This window comes from Psammomys obesus, unplaced genomic scaffold (genome assembly GCF_907164565.1).
Source record: "Psammomys obesus unplaced genomic scaffold, mPsaObe1.curated_primary_1811, whole genome shotgun sequence".
Lineage (NCBI taxonomy): Eukaryota > Metazoa > Chordata > Mammalia > Rodentia > Muridae > Psammomys > Psammomys obesus.
The window spans coordinates 13117126-13137292 of NW_026596057.1; the positions used below are offsets into that span (position 1 = coordinate 13117126).

At 39.8% G+C, this 20167-nt stretch overlaps 1 protein-coding gene across 6 annotated transcripts in view; it reads left to right on the forward strand.

Annotated features, from left to right (window-relative positions):
- Ralgps2 (Ral GEF with PH domain and SH3 binding motif 2) overlaps positions 1-20167 on the forward strand; it is a 126114-nt gene that overhangs the window by 99539 nt on the left and 6408 nt on the right. For 5 of the 6 annotated variants that reach the window (XM_055624376.1, XM_055624374.1, XM_055624378.1 and 2 more), the window contains exons 12-20: positions 1962-2029; positions 3641-3776; positions 4358-4509; positions 6926-6980; positions 9463-9540; positions 11273-11378; positions 13876-13968; positions 18290-18395; positions 19886-19977. In XM_055624376.1, coding sequence (XP_055480351.1) covers positions 1962-2029; positions 3641-3776; positions 4358-4509; positions 6926-6980; positions 9463-9540; positions 11273-11378; positions 13876-13968; positions 18290-18395; positions 19886-19977 — 886 coding nt within the window. The remainder of the gene's footprint in view (positions 1-1961; positions 2030-3640; positions 3777-4357; positions 4510-6925; positions 6981-9462; positions 9541-11272; positions 11379-13875; positions 13969-18289; positions 18396-19885; positions 19978-20167) is intronic. The other variant, XM_055624379.1, reaches the window with a different exon arrangement.

Here is a 20167-nt window from a genome sequence, read left to right on the forward strand (position 1 = left end):
TTATCCAAAGGCCTTTCTTCAGGCAACTTCATTTATTATGGCTAGCATAATTACTATCAACAACATCTGTGACTTTCAGTCAGGTTGAAAAATCCTCGTTTAGAACATAGTTTTAATACAGAAAGTTTTTTTTTTCTTTGTGACTTGACATTACTCTTACGAGGTGGAGGTTTAGTACTATTAGAAACCACTGACATTTGGAGTAGCAGTTGGTCGTTGCAGTGCTTTTCATGCTGCTGCTAGATGCTATAGGCAGCTCGCATTCTCTTCCGTCCTGAGGGTGCAGTGCTAGGAAAGGCAGACACTGTGTCCAACAGAATGCGTGCACATGCCGTCTCTAAGCCATTCGTTTATGCTGTCAGGTAACTAATGTAATTGCTTTTTATTTTCTTAGGTTATAAAGTTATGAAGTACCTTCATTGGATTTGTGTTCACTATATATGCTTCTTTATTTTGTGATTTCACTGAAAACTCCACTCAGTAGAACATTTGCTGCTGTTTATAAAGCCCTTGATTAAGCCTCCAGCCCACCAAAGCAGAGCAAACAAACAAGAACTTCCTGATTTTGCAGATTCTTAGTAATAAAAGGGTTCACAGATTACACCAAAACATTTTCTACAATTAACTGCTTCAGTATTGCTTCCCAAAATTACTTCCACTAATAAAGATCGAAATGCCCTTCCAAAAAACCCACAAAACTGGGTGTGTAAGTGGAGCAAATAACAAGAAACTTTGACTTAGGTTTCAGGCCTGAGCCTCTCGCCAAACCCAGACCCCATACCGCCTGGAATGACCAGGGAAGCAGTGAGCACCAACACAAATCCTGAGCTTAGCCTCAGCGCTTGGGGAGGCAGAAGCAGGCAGATCTCTGAGTTCAAGGCCCAGCCTGTTCTACAAAGCGAGCCCAGGACAGCCAAGGCTACAAAAAAAATCTGAGTTTATTTAAAACACTGTGAAGGGTTGATTTATATCCTTTGAGTTTTCTTTTTTTTTTTTTTAACTTGATTGTACAGTTTGTAACTGTGAACTTTGTAGGTGACATTGTTGTGTCGTGGTGTGAAAAAAATTGCACACACCTGGTAAGGTAGGGATAGAAAAGCCATGTGCAGGAGATCTTTGTGTTTGTTTACACCTTTTTTTCCCCATAAGCTGTGTTATTTGATTTGTTGGGTAGTTTTGGAAAAAGTGTTTTAAAATTTTTCAGTACTAAAGTCAAGCTAGTAAATAGTTCATCTTACAGAGATTCGAGAAATAAATTATATATTAAATAATACATGAGCACATTCTTGGATTTGATTGTCGTTCAAGTTAAGTGTGTATTGACAAATCTAAATGATTTCTGCTTCATTTTGGTTTGTGTGAGGTAGTATCTCGAACTGTAACCCAGGCTGGCCTGGATCTCATTATGTAACCTAGGCTAGCTCCATATCCAGCAAAAGTAAAAGCATCTTTTAGTAATTTAGGAAATGTCTTTAGCTGTAGTGAATTGTTTGGCACTTTTCTGTGGTAAGCTGTGTTTTAAAATACAGCATTTTGATGCTTTTTCCTCTTCAGTATTTTCTAGAAGTATATCACAAAATTGGCTTAAGAGAGAGATTTAATACCTTAATTAAAAATTACATTGAAAGAAAAATATATATTACAGCTCACATTAGTCTGAAAATATTGAGTTTTTTAAATTTATTTTTATTTGTTTTGTCTGCACATATGTTTGTGAATCACGTATGTGCCTGGTGCCTGTACAGGCCAGAAGAAAGCGTCAGATGCCTGGGAAGTGGAGTTGAGGGTTTTTCGGAGCTACCGTGTGTTATGAGAATTGACCCTGGGTCCTCTGGAAGGGTAGCTGGTGCTCTCAACCATCTCTCCAGCTCCCTATGGGGTTTTTATTTTTGTAAGGAAACGTGACTTTAATGTTTTGCCAATGCTCATTGTTTCTTATGCTTTGTTCTTTTGGAATTTAGACTCTCATTAAAAATAGAACCGGGGGCAAGTACACCACGCTCAGCTGCTTCCAGGGAAGACCTGGCAGGTTAGTCCATAGGTGTTGGTTGGTGAACAGGTGCTTATCTAACAGGAGACCAGGTCACCTGACCACGTAGGAAAGAATTGTACTTAAGTGAAGACTTAGCATGTCTTAAACTGTCTAAGAAAAATTATTTGCTGTATTAAAATATATTTCAAAATATATTAAAATGTTTTCCTGTTTTTTTATTAAAAAGTTGTTTGTTGTTTATCAGTAATGTTTAAATAAATGTTTCCTAATTAAGTTTGGAAAACACATGATAGAATAGTAGATTTATGAATATTATCCTTAATTATCAAGAATACAGTTCAATAGGCAATGAAGACACTGCAAAAAATCTAATTTGAATAATTATAGAATTAAATTATAGTGACTTAGGCTTTCTTAATATTTACTTCAGTGCTGGACCACTTACTAAAAATATAAACATACCTTTTTTTATCAACATGGCTTTGCAGCTGGTTTATAATGTACATCAAAACCCCTAAAATCTAAGAAGTTACTCCTTGAAAAATAATTGATAAGTACCTTTTAAAAATAACCAACATTGAGCTGGATGTGGTGGTCCACAGCTGTAATCCCAGCACTTGGGCAGGCAGAGGCAGGTGGATCTCTATGAGTTCGAGACCAGTGTGATCTACAAAGTGAGTCCAGGACAGCCAAGGCTACACAGAGAAACCCTGTCTCAAAAAACAAAAAATCCAATATAGATCTTCAAACTTCCTAGTACAAGCTTCCTAGTACAAATTCTAAAACTACTTGAAGGTCTGGTTCGCCAGGTGGAGGAAGTAAACTGTGCAGTGACAAAGGTGAAAAAGAGCAGATAGCGGAAGGGCGCTCTGAGCAGAGGGAGATCATTTCATATCTACCTCTTAGTTGTGTTTCTCAGTTCTTTTTGCTTGTTTGTTTCTTAAGACAGGATCTTCATGTGGAGCTTGTGCTGGCCTCTAATTCACCATCCTCCTGCCTCAGCCTCCTCATTCTAGGATTATAGGTACACGCTTCCATGCACAAAACTTTTTTGACATGCTGTCATTTACTGAGTAGCCCTGGCTGGCCTGGAACTTGCAGAGGTCCACCTGCTGCTGTCTGCTGAGAGCTGAGATTAAGGGTGTGGGCCCGACAGCTTTTTCTTAAAGGGGTGTTTTGAAATCTGTACACTGTGAGATGTTTTTATTCCCATAAATAACTTCCAGTGTCAGGCAGTAAGCACTTGACCTAGCCTTTACATTTCTTTAAGAGAAATTCAAAGCTGTGTATAAAAAAGCAGGGTATCACATTGAATCCACTTGAGTCTGGGACTGAGAAGACCTAGGCATTTAGTCCAGTTTGTGTCTGAATTAAGAGCCCTAGCCTATTTTTCACCCATGTACAGTAGGGAAGTACTTACACTGCCTTTGTTTAATGTACATAAGAGAGATAAAAATTAATAGTTATTGTGTGATTGGAGATTTATTTTAGAGTTTGGAAAATAAGTATTTCTTCAAGTCAATTAAATAGAACTAACAGTATCTAAAACTCAGGGCACAGTTTTATATCAGAGAGGTTTTGCTTTTGGTTTTAAGGACCTTCAGAACCTGTGGCAATTTCTCTTTGTCCTCTCCCTTGAACTCTTAGGACCTGACGTGGGAGCCTCACCACAGAGCGGAAGGAAGAGCAGTGGGGCCGAGGGAGCCTTGCTGCCACAGACGCCCCCTTCTCCTCGGAACCTCATTCCACATGGACACAGGAAGTGCCATAGCTTGGGTTACAAGTCAGCAGTTTTAATTTTGTCTTTCAGTTTTTTAGTTTGTAGATGGCTTTATTTTCTGTTTACTGTATTAGTAAAATATGTCTATATTCTATTTAGTTAATAAGTTAAATAGAAATTAAGTGCCTGTGTGATTGCTTCGGTTAATAATGTCAGTCATCAGATTCAGTTAAAAAAAAAACTATTTTGTTTGCATAAAGAGACTTATTTTTTCTTGTACCTGGTTTGGAATTGAGTTTCTCAGCAATGCTCATATTTGAGGGCAATAAATCAGGAATTCAGAGAACTCGGGAGAGCATATGCTGAAGCTTTCCTTTTAAAACGACATCCTTTTTATCAAGAGGAATTATTTGTCATAACAAATACAAGCAATAAATTAAGCTGTAAAAAACTACTCTTTTATTTCTAAATACAAAGAAAAGAAACCCAATTCTCATTTAATGTCATTAGTTTTGCACTATTGATTCCTCAAGAAGATGCATGCTCAGTGGGTGTGGCTCTACTCCAGAACAAACTCTGAAGACAATTTTGATTATTCTTTATATCCTGGTGAAGTTCTGAGGAATGTTTCTCTTTGTTTCTAGTTTTATTCATAAGATGAACACAGCAGAATTTAAGAGTGCGACCTTCCCAAACGCAGGGCCACGGCACCTGCTGGACGACAGTGTCATGGAGCCCCACGCGCCATCCCGAGGCCAAGCTGAGAGCTCTACGCTTTCCAGCGGGATATCCATAGGTGAGAGGGACTCACCAGCGTTCCACCTGCCACAGAATAAACAGTTTGAACATACAAATGAAAACAAACCTCGGCTGCAGAAATATCCATTAATCCTAGCACAGTGGCTCTCAACCTCCCCAATGCTGCAACCTTCATGGTGTGATCCCAACTATAAAATTATTTTTGTCACTGTTTCATATAATTTTGTTACTGTTATGAGTCATAATGTGGATGTCTGTCATGCAAGATATTTAATATATGAAAGGGTTGTTCAACACCTGCAAGGGGTTTAGACCCACAGTTTGAAAACCACTGCCCTGGCATAAATACTCTAAAAATGTGGTTTAAAACAAAGCTACAATTAGCTATATGGTGATGAGAATAGGTCTTGATTATTTTTAAAGTGCTAATACTTTTGACTCTAAATGAAAAGACATTTATGGACTTTGAGAAAAGACCTTAAGCTGCTTTACTTGGTTGGCTAACTGCATGCAATTTGGATGTGAAAAGGAAGAAGGGAAGGAGTCAAGTGTGATTCCAAGTCATCCCTTTAAGCAGCTAGTTAGCTGGTGGTGACCCTGCCAAACACAGGACTAGGAAAGAATCGATTCTGGCTGTGACATATATATTGAAGGATGGCTGAATTTGACAAGGGATGAATTCTGTTTTGATCTTGTTTGGTCCTTACTGGGGATGTCACGTCATTGAATGTATGAATCTGGAGCTCACTTGGAGTTGTGTTCAGTCTGCAGGCATATGAAAATTATCCTCTTTGTAGTACTTCAAACTGTAAGACTGTTTAGGTCACCCAGGTATAGTATAAATAAGAACATTCTTCCACAGAGAAGTTTCTAGAAAGTTTTGAATAGAAGCTAGACTAACAAGGGAAATTAGGAAGAAGAGAAACCAGATGTTCTATGACAGAAGCCCATTGTTTTGAAGAGGGAAGTTGTTTTGTGTGTATGTCTACATACATGGCATGTGTGGAGGTCAGAGGTGGTCATGAGATGTCCTCCTCTGTGACTCTTTGGAACTGAACTGGAACACAACTGCCAACAAACCCTCAAGATCCTCTTCCCTCTTCCTCCTGGTGCTGGGATTTGCAAGACTTGCTGCTGTGCTGGCATGAGTTCTAGGGATCCAAACTCAGGTCTCCATGCTTGTACAGCAAGTATTTTATTCACTGAGCTGTTTCCCCAGCACAGAAGAGGGACATTCTAAACATACCAATATCTGGTGCAAAACAAAATTAAGACACTGTGTGAGAAGTTTCCATGGCTGCCTGAGATGAGGTTTCAGGATGTGATTAAGCCTTCTCCAAAATCAGTCATGTAGGATACAAATCAAATCTCAACAAATACAACCCCTGTTTTTACTTCTTAAACTGTTCTGTTATCTGAGCATTCTTTTTATAATTAAAAACTGTATCTCTAGTATGCTCAGTTCCTGTGGTTTTATGAAAGGCCTCTACTGGCATGTTGCCCTATTGGCATAATCTCTTAGTATCCGTAGAAAGAGGTGCATTATCTGAGTGCTCTGACCCCCTCAATCTGAGAATTCCTAAACACGGAGTTGCCCATGAGCCCCCCAGCGCCACCCGGCACTCTACACTGCCGCTCTCCTCTTTCAGAAATGCTGCTGGTGATAGCAATGTGCATCAATCTTGATGTAAGATAAAAGAGCCTGTTTTCAGTTAAGTTTGTTGTTCCTGTGGAATCTTGTGTGCTATTAAGAAAAAATATTTTTTTATACAAATTTGGCTTTTTGCTCTGTGTGTATTAAAATTAGGCTCTAGTTTAGTTGTAGTTTTTACTTTTGTTGTGGGTGTGTTTTATCAGAAACAGATGAAATGTTTATGAACCTCCGTAGAGTCAGGATTTATTGAGCAACAGATTCACAGGTACAGCAATTTCAAGGCGTTAATTTGCCAGATATTTCTACTTTCCTTGATAAACTTAGCCAAGGCAAACACAGGTTTTTGGTTTTTGGTTTTATTCTAGTCTTAATTGATATTAGCTCCATATCAGGTATTACATACCACACAGATGGGTTGTGGAATGGCTACATAGGGTCAAGAAGGCAAGGGGTCTGAGCTGGGAAACTGGCTGACAGTCCCTGGGGTGAGGGGCTGCAGCTGCTGTCAGAGTCAGCTAGATGCAGGGTCAGAGTCAAGTCCAGGGACAAAGGACAGAGGGCAGGGCCAAGTCCAGATGAGCAAATGAGCAGATAAGATGGACAGTACATCTAAATAGACAAACCCAAGTTGTCTTTGAACTTAAAATTAAAATCCTCCTGTCTCCACCTTCTAAGTACTGAAATTATTAGTATTATTAACATATTATTAACATGAGCCACCAGAAAATTTATTTTTAAATATAAAATCTTAACTGGAAAAATTACTGATACAACAGTAACAGAAAACATTTGATTTTAGGGAGTAGTGATGGTTCTGAACTAAGTGAAGAGACCTCGTGGCCAGCTTTTGAAAGGTAAGAAAGTATTCACTAATGTTTCTTTGAACTTATTTGGTTTATCTTAAGGAATATATGAATTTGAAGAGGTATTTGTTACGTATCACTAAGTGACTTAAGTTTTTTGCTGGTCAGAAGAAATGACAAATAGACATTTAAGTCTGGAATTGTACATGAGAGTGGCTACTTCTGATCTTTATGTTTATTTGGTATTTTCACATGTGTTTGAATTTTTGAAATTCTAATGTAGATTTTTAATAATAATTTTAATAAAAATTTTTAAATAACCATAATTAACTTGTGTTCCAAAATGAGATTATTCTTAGGTCTGGGTAATTTATTTAACTCTGTTGCTTCTTTAAGGACAAAATGACAGCTAATTTAAAATTACAAGAAAAGATTGTCAGTGCATGTGTGGTGCTTCACACTGAGCTGCTGTGAGGCCATGCTCCTCCTACCCTTGCTGCTTTTAGCTATAACTATCGTCTGTGTGGAGGTGGTGCACTGTGTTGTCATCAAATGGAATATCTCCCTGAGACTGACGAAAGTTATTCAAATAATTACTTGCTAAATGCCCATTCGAAGTCTTATGTCATTACTTCACTATCCTCAAGCTCAAGACATTTGACTTGACAGAAATAACTGTTCCATTTTCATGTGTAAACTGAGATCTGAACCTGTAAGCAGCAAGTGTAGTATTGGGGAGATGGGGAGAGGCTGGTGTTTGTTTTGCAGTGCTAGGGACTGGACCCAGGGCCTTCCACTGAGCCCCACGATCATTGTTTAGATTAAATATGAATGCTATATGAAAACTCTGTATCAGTCACTTTTAAACAGGAACATTTTGAATTATATTTGAGTCGTCTTAGTTTAAAACTGCTTATTGGAAGACTTCCTCTTTAAAGATTTCTCACTAGCATGTTATTAAGATTTCAGTTAAACACTGTATTTTTTTTAATACACTGAGCATTCCCAAGTTTTCTTTTGTAACAATTTGTTTTTACGTCTTCTCTTCTGAACTTTTACTTTTATTCTCTGTTTTTAAGATTTATTTTAATTGTGTGTGTATATGGATTTTTGCCTGCATTTATGTCTGTACCATGTTTGTGCAGAGGTCAAAGAAAGGTGTCAGATCCTCTGGAAATGGAATTATATGGATGGTTGTAAGCCACCATGTGGTTGCTGGGAATTGAACCCAGGCCCTCTGCAAAAGTAGCCAGTACTCTTAATGCTGAGCCAGCTCTTCAGCTCCAACCTTATCCTTTTGAGTTTACCTGAAATGTTTTCAGGTAAACTCAAACATTGCATTTGGCTTGTTCTCTGAATTCGTGAAGAGCGTCTTTCCCTCTGGAAAAGCATCATAATAACATCGGTCTTAATTAAGGTGTATATTGTCATTTTTAGGTTAATAGTATTGATAGCAGCTGTTTCTTGGGTTGCTTGAACTGCCAGTACCTAACCCAGTGTGGTGTGTGAGAATGTGTTCTCATTGCAGCAGATTGCCTAGGAAGGCAATTTGTAATGTGTTAACCTTCATACCTCAAAATAGTGTCTTTCTTGTGTGACACCATTTATTTTACATACATTTGCAGCTAACATGTCTGTACTTGTGCCAAGTTTAAAGCAGTGGCTCTTCAGACATTTTGAGAACAGCTAAGTTAAACACACACACACACACACACACACACACACACACACGCTCTGCATCAAGCCTGAGGCCTTGGCATGTAGCAAAAGCCATGAGCTATATCCTCAGTCTCTAAATTATTCTCTGAATTTCAACCACTATTTTCTCCTCTTACTTCCTAGAGACATATCAAATATGTTGCTAACGTAGTGGTTTTTTACTTTTGACTTTCCCAAGTAAAGAAACACCATTGTTTCTGGGTGTATTTCCTGTATCAAGTAGGACGTGATTTGGGATGAATAGTTGTTCACACCATTCTTGTCATTTATTGGCTTTGTCGGTTGATATGAAATGAGAAAAATGCCTGTATTTACTCCTCAGTTTGTCCCTACCAGTTTTTTTTTTTTAAGTTATGCTGAGAGATCTCTCATCATTCATTTTCAATTATAAGCCACGTTGCTTTTAGGTGTCTTCATAGGGACATACTTGATAAAATGAGTTATTTGTAAGTCCATATATCATATGTAAGCTGGAATCCAAGAAGAACAAAGGGGCTTTGGAGCATTTTTCAGGTTTCCATATTATTTGGCCATAATAGTTCCTTAATTTTTTGACAGATATATGAAAATGAGTGCATGTATAATTGTATAGTATAGCATGTACTTTATACCCCTATAAGTGTTTCTAGAGTCATTAGAAAAAAAACTTAAATGTGTTGCATGTTTTGAAAAAGAATTATATGTTGGCCTTTTAAAGGAGTGACATAGAAAGCTAGATTACATAGGAAAAAATAGTATATTATTCTAGGTATTAATGATGATCCTATGAATAAAAATATGTGTAATATATACACTTTATAATGGAATCCAACAGGAACAGATTATACCATTCTCTCGGCCCGGTGACAAGAGTGCCCCGAAATGGCTATCGAAGCCACACGAAGGCCAGCAGGTACAATTCCCCTGCATCAGGGGCCACAGAACTCCCTTCTGCTGTTGGTGGCTGGCTCATATGGGTGCTGTCTGACATTTTTTTCCTCTTCTTTCTTAGCTAATTGGTTTTAAAACTAAACAAATTGCCCATGAAAACTTTCTTTCCAAGATTTAATACAGTTTAAATTTCAACTATTCTTTCTAAATCACAGTGCTAATTATTAAAATTTGCATCTTTATGTCACATTTTTAAAATGTTATAACGACACACTTTCTAATGCTGTTAATTATGGTGGAGCTATGTGAAAATCATTTTATTTCTCTTAAATTGGAATCAAAGCAAATTTTTTTTTGCCAGTAAATTTACATTCAAGTTGTCCTTTTTAAGTAAGCTTTTTTTTTTTTCTTCAGGTAAACCATAGAACCTGAATTTAAAGAAGTCTTTCAGTAAATAATTTTTATTTAGTTCTCTATTTAGCTGGGCCTGTCTGTGCTAATCTAACTGTGGGGACACCTAAAGATGGTACATGCGTGGTATAGGAGGAACGGGGACACTAGTAACAGGAAATCACCTCGAAAGAGCAGAGTAACTCTTGAGAAGCAAGCCCTGTCAGCTCATGGAGTCTCATCTTGTGTGTCCCCTCCTCATAAACAGATAAAGCATGGAATTTCTAGGTTGTCACTTTGAAGACACCTAAATAATCATACAGAAAGTTGAACTTCTATATTCCTTGTTGTTTTAATAGCTCTACATCTCATAACACATCACCAGAGATTGGCATGTAAATCATTCTGTTTTAAGTATAGGTTCTTAAATCAACTGTGGAAAGACATTTAAAATGATTACTGAAGAAAATAAAAAGCGAATTCTGGGATGCAGGTGGGCGTTCTTCTTTGTTAGAAATCTGTGAGGCTGTAATCAAACACTGAGCATTGGCAGCTTCTGAATATCACTAAAACTTACTGCAGAAAGCCGGTTTCTAAAAACACATTATTGACACTGTTACCTTTGTTTATATTCTTTAAAATGAAGTGTGAGTTTCCTGGGGTTGTTTTTTTCTGGAGATAGTTCCTTTGTTTGTGTAGTTTTTTTTTGCTTTGTTTTGTTTTGTTTTGTTTTGTTTTGGTGTTTTTGTTTCTTTAGCTTGTTATTTGCATCTTTCTGTTTTGTATACTTAAATACTTCTAACAAAACCCTGTGTTTCTTGCCAACAGAGTTTCTAATGGGTTACCACAGTGTTGTACTCTGGCATGTTAAGAGGAAAAACTTGCCTTAAATTTTTTAACTAATCTTGGTTAAAGTGAACTCCTGCTTTCTCTCTAAATTGCATTTGTTGAAATATGTGCGGTAGTACGTGTTTAAACATCTCTGACTTTAATAACTTCCTAATTAACCTTCATGACAGCTTACAAATTTCAAATCATTGAGTTTTTAAAATTCTTAGTGTCTTACCAGCTCTCAATAAAGTGTCAAAGTTTTAAACATAAGAAAAATTGGATTTCAGCCAGGTGGCGGCAGCACACGCCTTTAATCCCAGCACATGGGAGGCAGAGGCAGGTGGATCTCGTGAGTTCAAGGCCATCCTGGTCTACAAAACAAGTTCCAGGACAGCCAGGACTGGTACACAGAGAAACCCCGTCTCTGGGAAAGATAACTGAATGAATAAAGAAGAATTGGATCTCTCTTTCGGATCTTGTCAGTGGCTGCAGACGCACGCTTAGCTGCTCTCTGCTTCTTCTGGTCGTTACAGCTCTGCGGAGTCAGAAGACTTAGCAGTGCACCTGTTCCCCGGGGCTGTTACTGTCCAAGGCGTCCTCAGAAGGAAAACCTTGCTGAAAGAAGGCAAAAAACCCACAGTAAGAGTCACTTTATTCTGATGTATGTCCAAAGATCCGCTGATGCCCTGAGTACTAAGAGTTAGGAAGGAAGCAGGTACGTAGTCGATGTGACTATATGGTTTTCTCATTGTCCTTCCTTTTTACCCTGGACAAGGAAAACTTCATTCTTAATCAAGAGGGTGAGCACACAGGAACAGGAAATATACTTGGTTTTTGTTGTGGTTATTCACCAGAGATGCTCAGACATGGATTTAAGCCAATAGAAAGTTTCTATTAGCCAAACTACAAGTACACTGAGTGTACTTGTAGTATCTCAGGATCTCACTGTAGGCCCTTTCTCGGTGAGCTTCTAAGCACCAGAAACACATTCTGGTTGACATAATTCAGTAAACAAGAACAGTTAGTCAGAAGGACGTCTACAAAAGTCAGAAAGCAAGGTTAGTATGTTTAGAAACTTTCCTAGAACTGTGGGCTTTGATGGATTAGGCTTTAAATTTAGTTTTGGCAGGTGGAGCTAAGTACATGGTCCTTGCATCATGGAAACAGTTGTGTTAAAGTTGGAGGCCTGTTAAAGTTTTTATTTTAACTCAGGTGGTTACTGTCTTTCCCCATTGATTCGACCTCACGGTCTTATTTAAACTACTGGCACACAGGAAGTGAAGGAGGGCAGAGGAGTCACTGCTGAAGGCCATCAAATCTCCTTACCCTGTTTCTTAAAAGTATTAAACCTGCCACAAAGGTTGCAACTAAATTACATTTTAAGTGTGCTTAAGTCACTTTTCTTCCACTTCTAATCTAATTCTTAGCCAAAATTATTTTTTGATAAGCACTTTTATTAAGAAATATGCTGGATATGGTTGTGCATGCCTTTAATCCCATCATACAGGAGGATATCTATGAGTTAAAGGACAGCCTGTTCTCATAGTAAGTTCCAGCCATCTAGGTCTACATAGTGAGACCTTGTCTCAAAAAAAGTAAGTAAATGTTAATGTGTTGAGAAAAATTGAAAGTAGGGTAAAAACCTGAGAAGTAGAATTGGACCAATTTTTTTCTATCAGTTTATTTAAACCTTGTAATGTAGTGTTTTTTCATGTAAAACAGAATCTAAATACTAAATGCCCTTCAAACGATAAGCATTCTAGAAGCAAAAAGCTTACAGGACAGAGCTTTTAGTCCATAGCAAAAAATAAAAATTGTTTGTCTTCAACAGCATAGTAGTTTGATCACTAAGAAAAGTTTTTCTTTAGCACAAATGGCTGGTAGAAGAGATGAGTTGAGACAAAAACCAGAATACCTCATTCTTTGAATAGGTTTACTCCTATAAAAAGTCTTTCACACTGGGTGATTTGACACACACCTTTAATCCTAGCACTTAGGAGGCAGAGGCAGGAGGTTCTCTGAGATCAAGGCCAGCCTGGTTTACAAAGTGAGTTCCAGGACAGCTCAGGCTACTTAGAGAAACCCTGGCTCAAAAGAAAAAGAAAGAAAGAAACTCAAAGTTGAGTTTCAACTTTTGTCTTGTATAGAGCCAGGATTGATGAGATTCTTGTAGCATGACAAAAGGCCAGTTTTGTGATTCTTGTGAGGCAGGAAGTGTGTGCTGGAAACCTATGAGATTTTTTTTTTTTAAGCCAGACTTTACTTTGTACAGGAATTGGGTAATGACATCATGGGAGAGTGTGCTAGAACTTTGAGGAGTGGATATAAAAGAGCTGTTTATAGAGAAAGAATGCATTGACTTAATCGAGTAAAAAATAAAGAAAAGAAAAAACACTGTGAAATTGGTAAACATCATCCTACCAGTTGGCATAACTGTGCTTCTTCCCATGGTGCTCTGCACTATAACCAGATGCAGCGAGAAGTTTGAATTTTATCAGAGGAAAGAGGTGTGGGATTCAAGTGTTAGACACCAGGTATTGCTTGACAGTGGACGGACCAGATGGGGAGAGGATGTGGTATTGAGACCGGAAGATGATAGCACTACAGCATGTTGGAGAGTGATTGGGTTTCTCTGTGTGTATGTACGTATTTAGGAGTTTATGTATGGCCATGTGAATACAAATGTGCAATTCTGCATGCATGTGGCCAATATCGAGGTCTTCCTTATCTCTCCACCTTAGTTTTGGTGAAGAGACCACTCAGTTAACCACAAGCTCCCTGGCCAATCTGGATAGCTGGTAATCTGCGTGCCTGTCTCTGCCTCCAGATGTATCTTCTGCCCCCAGCTTTTACAGATGCTGGCCTTCCGAACTCAGGTCCTCGTGCATGCACACCAAGCAAGCATGTTACTGGCTTTCCAAAAAGTTACAGGGTTCTTGATGAGATGAAGAATTACTTGAATGACCACTAAAGAGTAGTCACTGCAATGAAAGGGGCTATTGAGGTACAGACGTTACAAGTGCTGTAACCTGCCTCTGAACTCAGAACTGACAGCTGAAGTGAATAATAGAACGTTGTCACTAAGAAGGGAAAGTCAAAGCCTTGGAGTAGTTATTGGTGTGTTTATCCTCCCCAGGTAGCATCTTGGACAAAGTATTGGGCAGCCTTGTGCGGAACACAGCTTTTTTACTATGCTGCCAAATCTCTGAAGGCTACAGAAAGAAAGCATGTAAGTACCCTCCTCAGAATCCTTGGTTTTGTTTCTCAACCTCTTTCTGGTTGTAAATACCCCTGCTAGGACACAAGATCACAGTGTTTGTCATCCACCGGCTCTCATGCTTACTCCTAGTATGCAGAATGTAGCTGGAGATGTGTTTAAGTGGCTATTCCATGAAATGCCTTGGATCACTTCTGTGTTTTCACAGTTTTTGAACTATTTTCCATTGCAAGTGTGGAAACGGCAAATTACAAATAACTGTCATGGCATCAGAACTTTCTCAGCCCTGAGTTTGGGTCAGGGCATGGCTCAAAACCTTTGCCTTGTAGCCTTGGTTCTTGCATGTAAAATGTGAAAATGAAAACAATATCTAAAACTCTACTCTAAATTTGGTGGCACACACCTTTAACCCTAGAACTCAAAGGCAGAGGAATTAGAATCTCTGTGAGTTCAAGGTCACTCTAGTGAGTTCCGGGACAGCAGGGACTCCATAAAGAGACTCTGTCTCAAAAAGAACAAAGGGAAAAAAAAATCTGTCTCAGACTAATAGAGCAGTTTTGCCAACAGTGGGGAGGCCTGAGTGGGCAGTGGTTACTGCAGTCTGCCTTCTCACTTCCCTGTCTTCCTCACTGCCCCCAGCCTACACCCCACTCCTCCCCCAGAAGCCTCTCTTCCCACTTTAGGTTACGTTTTGTCCCTCTTCCCGGCAGCTGTCTCCCTCTCTGGTCTTTGTAATTACATGGCCTATACCCACACATATTACACATACATAAACATTGAAGCTAGGATCTGCATATGAATGGGTTACCTTCTTTAGTGTTTCTCAGCTGTGTCCATTTCCTGCAGTGTTCATTTTGTTTTTCTTCTGACTGAATAAAATGTCATTGTATATGTAGCCACAGTTTTACTACATGCTTTCTGGAGATGGGCATCTAGGTTGGTTTTATTTGCTTAGTGTTGTAGATAGAGAAGCAGTAGACAAGGAAGTGTTGAGTGTCTGCTGTGGTAGACTGTACATAGGTATGTGCTGGAAATGATACAGCGGCTGGGTCGTACACCCTCCACTTCCATTTCTGTTCTGACTGCACTCACGCCATCAATGAATAAGACCTCCTCCTTCCCGACAGTCTGAGCAGCATTGGTCGTCTGAGAATCTAGACAAGGGTGAAGTGGGACTTTAGTGTGCTTCTAATTTGCATTTCCATAGTGCAGCAGTTCTCAACCTGTGGGTTTCCATCCCTTTGGGGTCAAATCGTAACAGCAAAATTACAGTTAGGAAGTAGCAATAAAAATAATTTTATGGTTCAGGGTCACCACAACAAGAGGAACTATATTAAAGGGCAGTTGTAGTGCTTGTTTTTAAAACTCTACTTTATTTGGGGTGTTTAAGCCTCTACCAGCACCCCTTTCTTTCCACCAACACCCTAAGCCTAGATAGGAGAGAGAAGGTTAGTAGGGAGAGGGGCACAGACCCCTTTACCTCTCCCCACTGTTCAGGGTCAAAGGGTGTTTGGGGGGGATATACCAATCTCCATCAACAGCCAGCCCAGCCAGCAGTGTCCTCCACCCGCCGTGCCCCGAAGCGTTTCCCTCCGTCTGTCTGCTCCAAACTGCCACACCAGCTGTCTCTGGTTTCTTCAGGGTGCTTCTTGCCACCTGCCACCACTGCATGCCACGCCTTCCGTATCTGGGCTCTCATAGCCTCAAGCCCTAGACCACGCCCTTCTCCACCCACAGCACCAGGAAGGCCGTTACCAACTGGCAAAAGCCACATGCACAGGACAGTTATCAGCTGTGGACAAACTAAAGCCCAAATAAAATCCCACACTTGGGATTAAAACAAAAACATATTTACATAACATAACTGAGTTTACAAAGAATCCAGAATTTACATTACAGATTATAGCATTAGGAAAGTTGAAAACCACTGCCCTAGTGGCTAAGGATTTTAAACACATTTTAGATTATTTATTTGTATTTTTATATTTTGGTAACTGGCTGTCCTTTCAATAGCCCATTTATTACCTGGAAGTTTGCTACATCTTTCGGGGTTTTGTTGTTGTTAAGTGCACTTAAGGGGGTTGTATATACATTTTTTAAGACGGGGTCTCACTATGTGGCTTTGGCTGTCCTGGAACTCTTTGGTAAAGGTGTGCACCACCCCATCCAGCTGCATGTGCATTATTTTGGGGGCTTTTTGTTTGTTTGTTGTTGTGTTTGTTTGTTTGTTTGTTTGTTTTTTCAGAAATTACGCTGATTTTTTTTTTCATTTTCTGTTTAAATTTATTCACTTTATATCCCAGTTGTAGCCCCCTTCCTTGTCTCTTCCTGGTTCCACTCTCCCTCCCTCTGCTCCTCTATTACCCAACTCTAGTCCATAGACAGGGGGAGCCCCCCTTCCCTACCATCTGACCCAAGCCTATAGTGCCTCATCAGAACTGCCTGGGTCCTGTTCCTCTGTAGCCTGTCTAGGCCGCCCCATCAGGGGAAAGTGATCAAAGAGTGGACGATAGAGTTCATGTCAGAGACAGCCCCTGCTTTCCTTTACTAGGGGACACACATGGAGACTGAGGTGCCTATCCGCTACATCTGAGCAGACCTGAAGAAGCTAAATAACAGGGAGGTCCCTAGGGAGGATGCTTCATCCTCATACACAAGGGCAAATAGACACCAGGAAGAGGAGGGGACCGTCCTATAGACTCTTCTGAAAGACTCACCCAGCAGGGGATCGAAGCAGATGCAGAGACTCAACTTTGGGCAGAGTGCAGCCAGTCTTATGGAAGACTGAGGGGATAGAAGGATCAGGAGAGGACAGGAGCTCCACAGGAGACCAACAAAGCCAAAAAGACCTGGGCCTAGGGGATCCTGTAGAGATTGATATACCAACCAAGGACCATGCATGTGCATTCTGAAGAGCACGTCCTTTACCTTATACTGTTGCAAGTTATTTTTGATGCCTAGAGTTGTAATTTTTCTTTTTCATAGCTGAGTAGGCTTCTATTTCATGAATTTGTCATAATGTATTTGTTCTATTGGTAAATATTTGAGTTTACAAGGCAAATTAAGTTTTCTGGTCACCAGGAATGAAACTCCCTTTGGTCTTGGTTGCTTATATGAGTAAATCATATCTTTAGTTAGTAATGTTAGTTACTTAGTGAACTTCATGATTTTTGTGTTTTTTCTTCTACAATACTTATGTAAATTTGTTGCTTTTTCTTATTTTAATTAATAAAGTTCTTCACTTAACCAAGCCATACTCCACTAGTAATTACATGGTGGAAGTGTTAATTCAGTTTGACTTTTACTGTGTATTGTGACTTCTGGCAGGTTTTTGTTTGTTTTTTTACATATTGCTAAGTCTATGTTGCCAGTGTTTAAACATTTTTTATTTATGTTACTGAGATCAGCCTTATTTTCTGCTCTTTATAGCACCCTTTTCTTTTCTTTTTTTAAATTTTTTTTTATTGATTACAGTTTATTCACTTGTATCCCAACTGTAGCCTTCTCCTTTGTCCCCTCCCAAACCCACCCTCTCACCCTTGTCTCCACCCATGCCCCTCCTCCAGTCCACTGATAGAGAAGGTCCTCCTCCCCTTCCATCTGATCCTAACCTATCAGGTCTCATCAGGACTGGCTGCATTGTCTTCCTCTGTGGCCTGGTAAGGCTGCTCCACCCTCAGGGGGAGGTGATCAAAGAGTTTATGTCAGAGACAGCCCTTGTTCCCCTTACTAGGGAACCCACTTGGATACTGAGCTGCCATGGGATACGTCTGTGCAGAAGTTCTAGGTTTTTCTCCATGAATGGTCCTTGGTTGGAGTATCAGTCTCAGAAAATATCCCTGGGCCCAGAAATTTTTTTCCTCTCCTTGTGGAGCTCCTGTGCCTTTACCCTTTTCTCAACAGAAGAGAATGGTTAACTATAAAAGTAACTCACATGCTAAAATACCTTTTATTTTTTAAGTCTTTCTTGGTATTGTGAAATACAAGTAATTGTCTGATAGCCTTGATGGAGTATGAGATATCGGGCTGAAGAGCACAGGTGTTGGGAGACAGCTGTGTCTCTAAGGGACTAGAAGAAACCACAGATTCACAGGCATGCCCTTTGGAAATGGAGAGTGGGACAGTGTGGGTGTGATGAAAGTAGACACTGGGGTTGACTTCACAGTGGGAGGCTACCTAAAGAGGACATGAGGCTGACCTGAGCTACATTAAGTCACACATCTTGTCTCCTAAGGACACACTGAAAATGAGCTCTTTAACACTTGCCTTTGACTGAGAACTGGCTGCAAAAGTAAAGATCATCTCTGCTTTCTCTTCTTATCTGTCACCTCAGTTCAAATCAACATCAAATAAGAATGTGTCTGTGGTGGGATGGATGGTAATGATGGCTGATGATCCGGAGCATCCAGACCTCTTTCTGCTGACTGACTCCGAGAAAGGTGAGGTGTCCGATTAGTAAAAGGTCCTGCAGGCACTAACTCCTGAGCCTGATCTTGGCTCAGCAAGGAAATGTTTGAGGAATTGCATGTGTGTATTCTATATTGTGTTTTAAACTTAAGTTAGAAGCCCAGGTAGTCCGGACCATGGATTCTGCATACCATGACTTTGAACAGGGGCTTGCTATACGTAATTCAGAGCGCACCATCATCTGTGCCCAGAGTAACAGTCACTCACAAGCTCTGAAGAAAGCTGTTGCCATACGTAACTTTTATTGTTACTTTAATTGCTTGCTTGCCTCAGGTCCCTTTCTAAAATTAAATATCTTATATGTAATATGTGGAAACATTCATTAGAACGTTTGAGAAGTGAGAAAAATTGGAGAGTGGGCTTGTCAGAATCATGCTTCTTGGCCTGCTGCACCCTCAGTGGCTCTCATAGGTCACAGAAAGTCCCTGTCAGTTGCTGAGCTTCCTTCAGAACAATGACCAGCTGCTGCTGACAGCCACCACATAGGACTTCGTGTGCAAAGTTCTGGCACATCTGGCCCGAATCATCCACTCAGCAACTCTTACTGAAATAGATTACCTTTACCTTCACAGCTGTGTGTTTACGTCTACCAGGTGTGATTTTTGTATTACCAGACAGCTTTCTGTGTATTACAGCTTTAAAGAAAAAAATTAAATGTATGTTAGATGCAAGAAAAGAATTATGAAATTTCTCAGTGATTGTAAATCGACTTAGGAAGAATGCCCTACTCTCCGTTCTTTTAAGAATCCCTTGGGCATTCATCATAAAATTGCATTTTTTAAAATGGGATCACTTTTATTGAGTTTTGCTAACAAATTCTTTGGTTTCCTTCCATTTTTGTAGCGTACTTCATAGAAATATTTCAGAGTAAACAAGGTTTTTATGGTCCATACTAGCATTCTTATTTACTAATGTAAATTGTGCGCTTGACTAATGCAGTTACAGATTTTTTTTATTCAGATTAAATAGTTATGCTTGCATCTCAGTTCAGCAAACAGCAGGATTAATACATCTTATGACCACTCCACAAAGACAAGACAACAGCTTCTGAAACTATAGAGTTCTTGAGTAGACTCTCAAAGGAAACACGGGCCGCTGCTGAGTGTAGGCTCTGAGTCCCTAGAGCATGAGTCTCTGCAGAATAGAGCCAGGGTTGGGGTCTGAGGATATAGCGCTTGCCTGGCATGGGCAGAATAGATTGAGTACACAGTAAGGGGTGGGCATGACGGTGTTCTGCAGACATAGCTACAGAAGCACACAGTACTGTGGTTAACATTTAGGTGACTTTCTAAATAAGATCATATTCGCTTACGGCACAAAAAGTTCCACATTCGGAAATCAAGTTAAATGAACAGAATTCTGAAACTGAGCTCTGTAGTCATATTTCATTCATACGTGGCAGGAGTATTCTGTGGTATAGTCTTTAATTTTATTGTTTTCTGCTTGCTTTTGGTTATTTTAGGAAATTCATACAAGTTTCAAGCTGGCAGCAGGATGAATGCAATGCTGTGGTTTAAGCATTTGAGTGCGGCCTGCCAGAGTAACAAGCAACAGGTGACCGTCTCTTCCTCCTCCTCTTCTTCCTCCCTCCCCCCTCCCCCTCCTCCTCAGAATCTGTAACCTTTAACAGACAGGTCCATTAACATGTTGGCCTGGCTGGCCTCAAAATTGTCACCTTCCTGCCTCAGCACTAGTGTGCTGGGGTTGTGTGCGTGCACTAGCACAGCCAGCCGATCATGGCGGT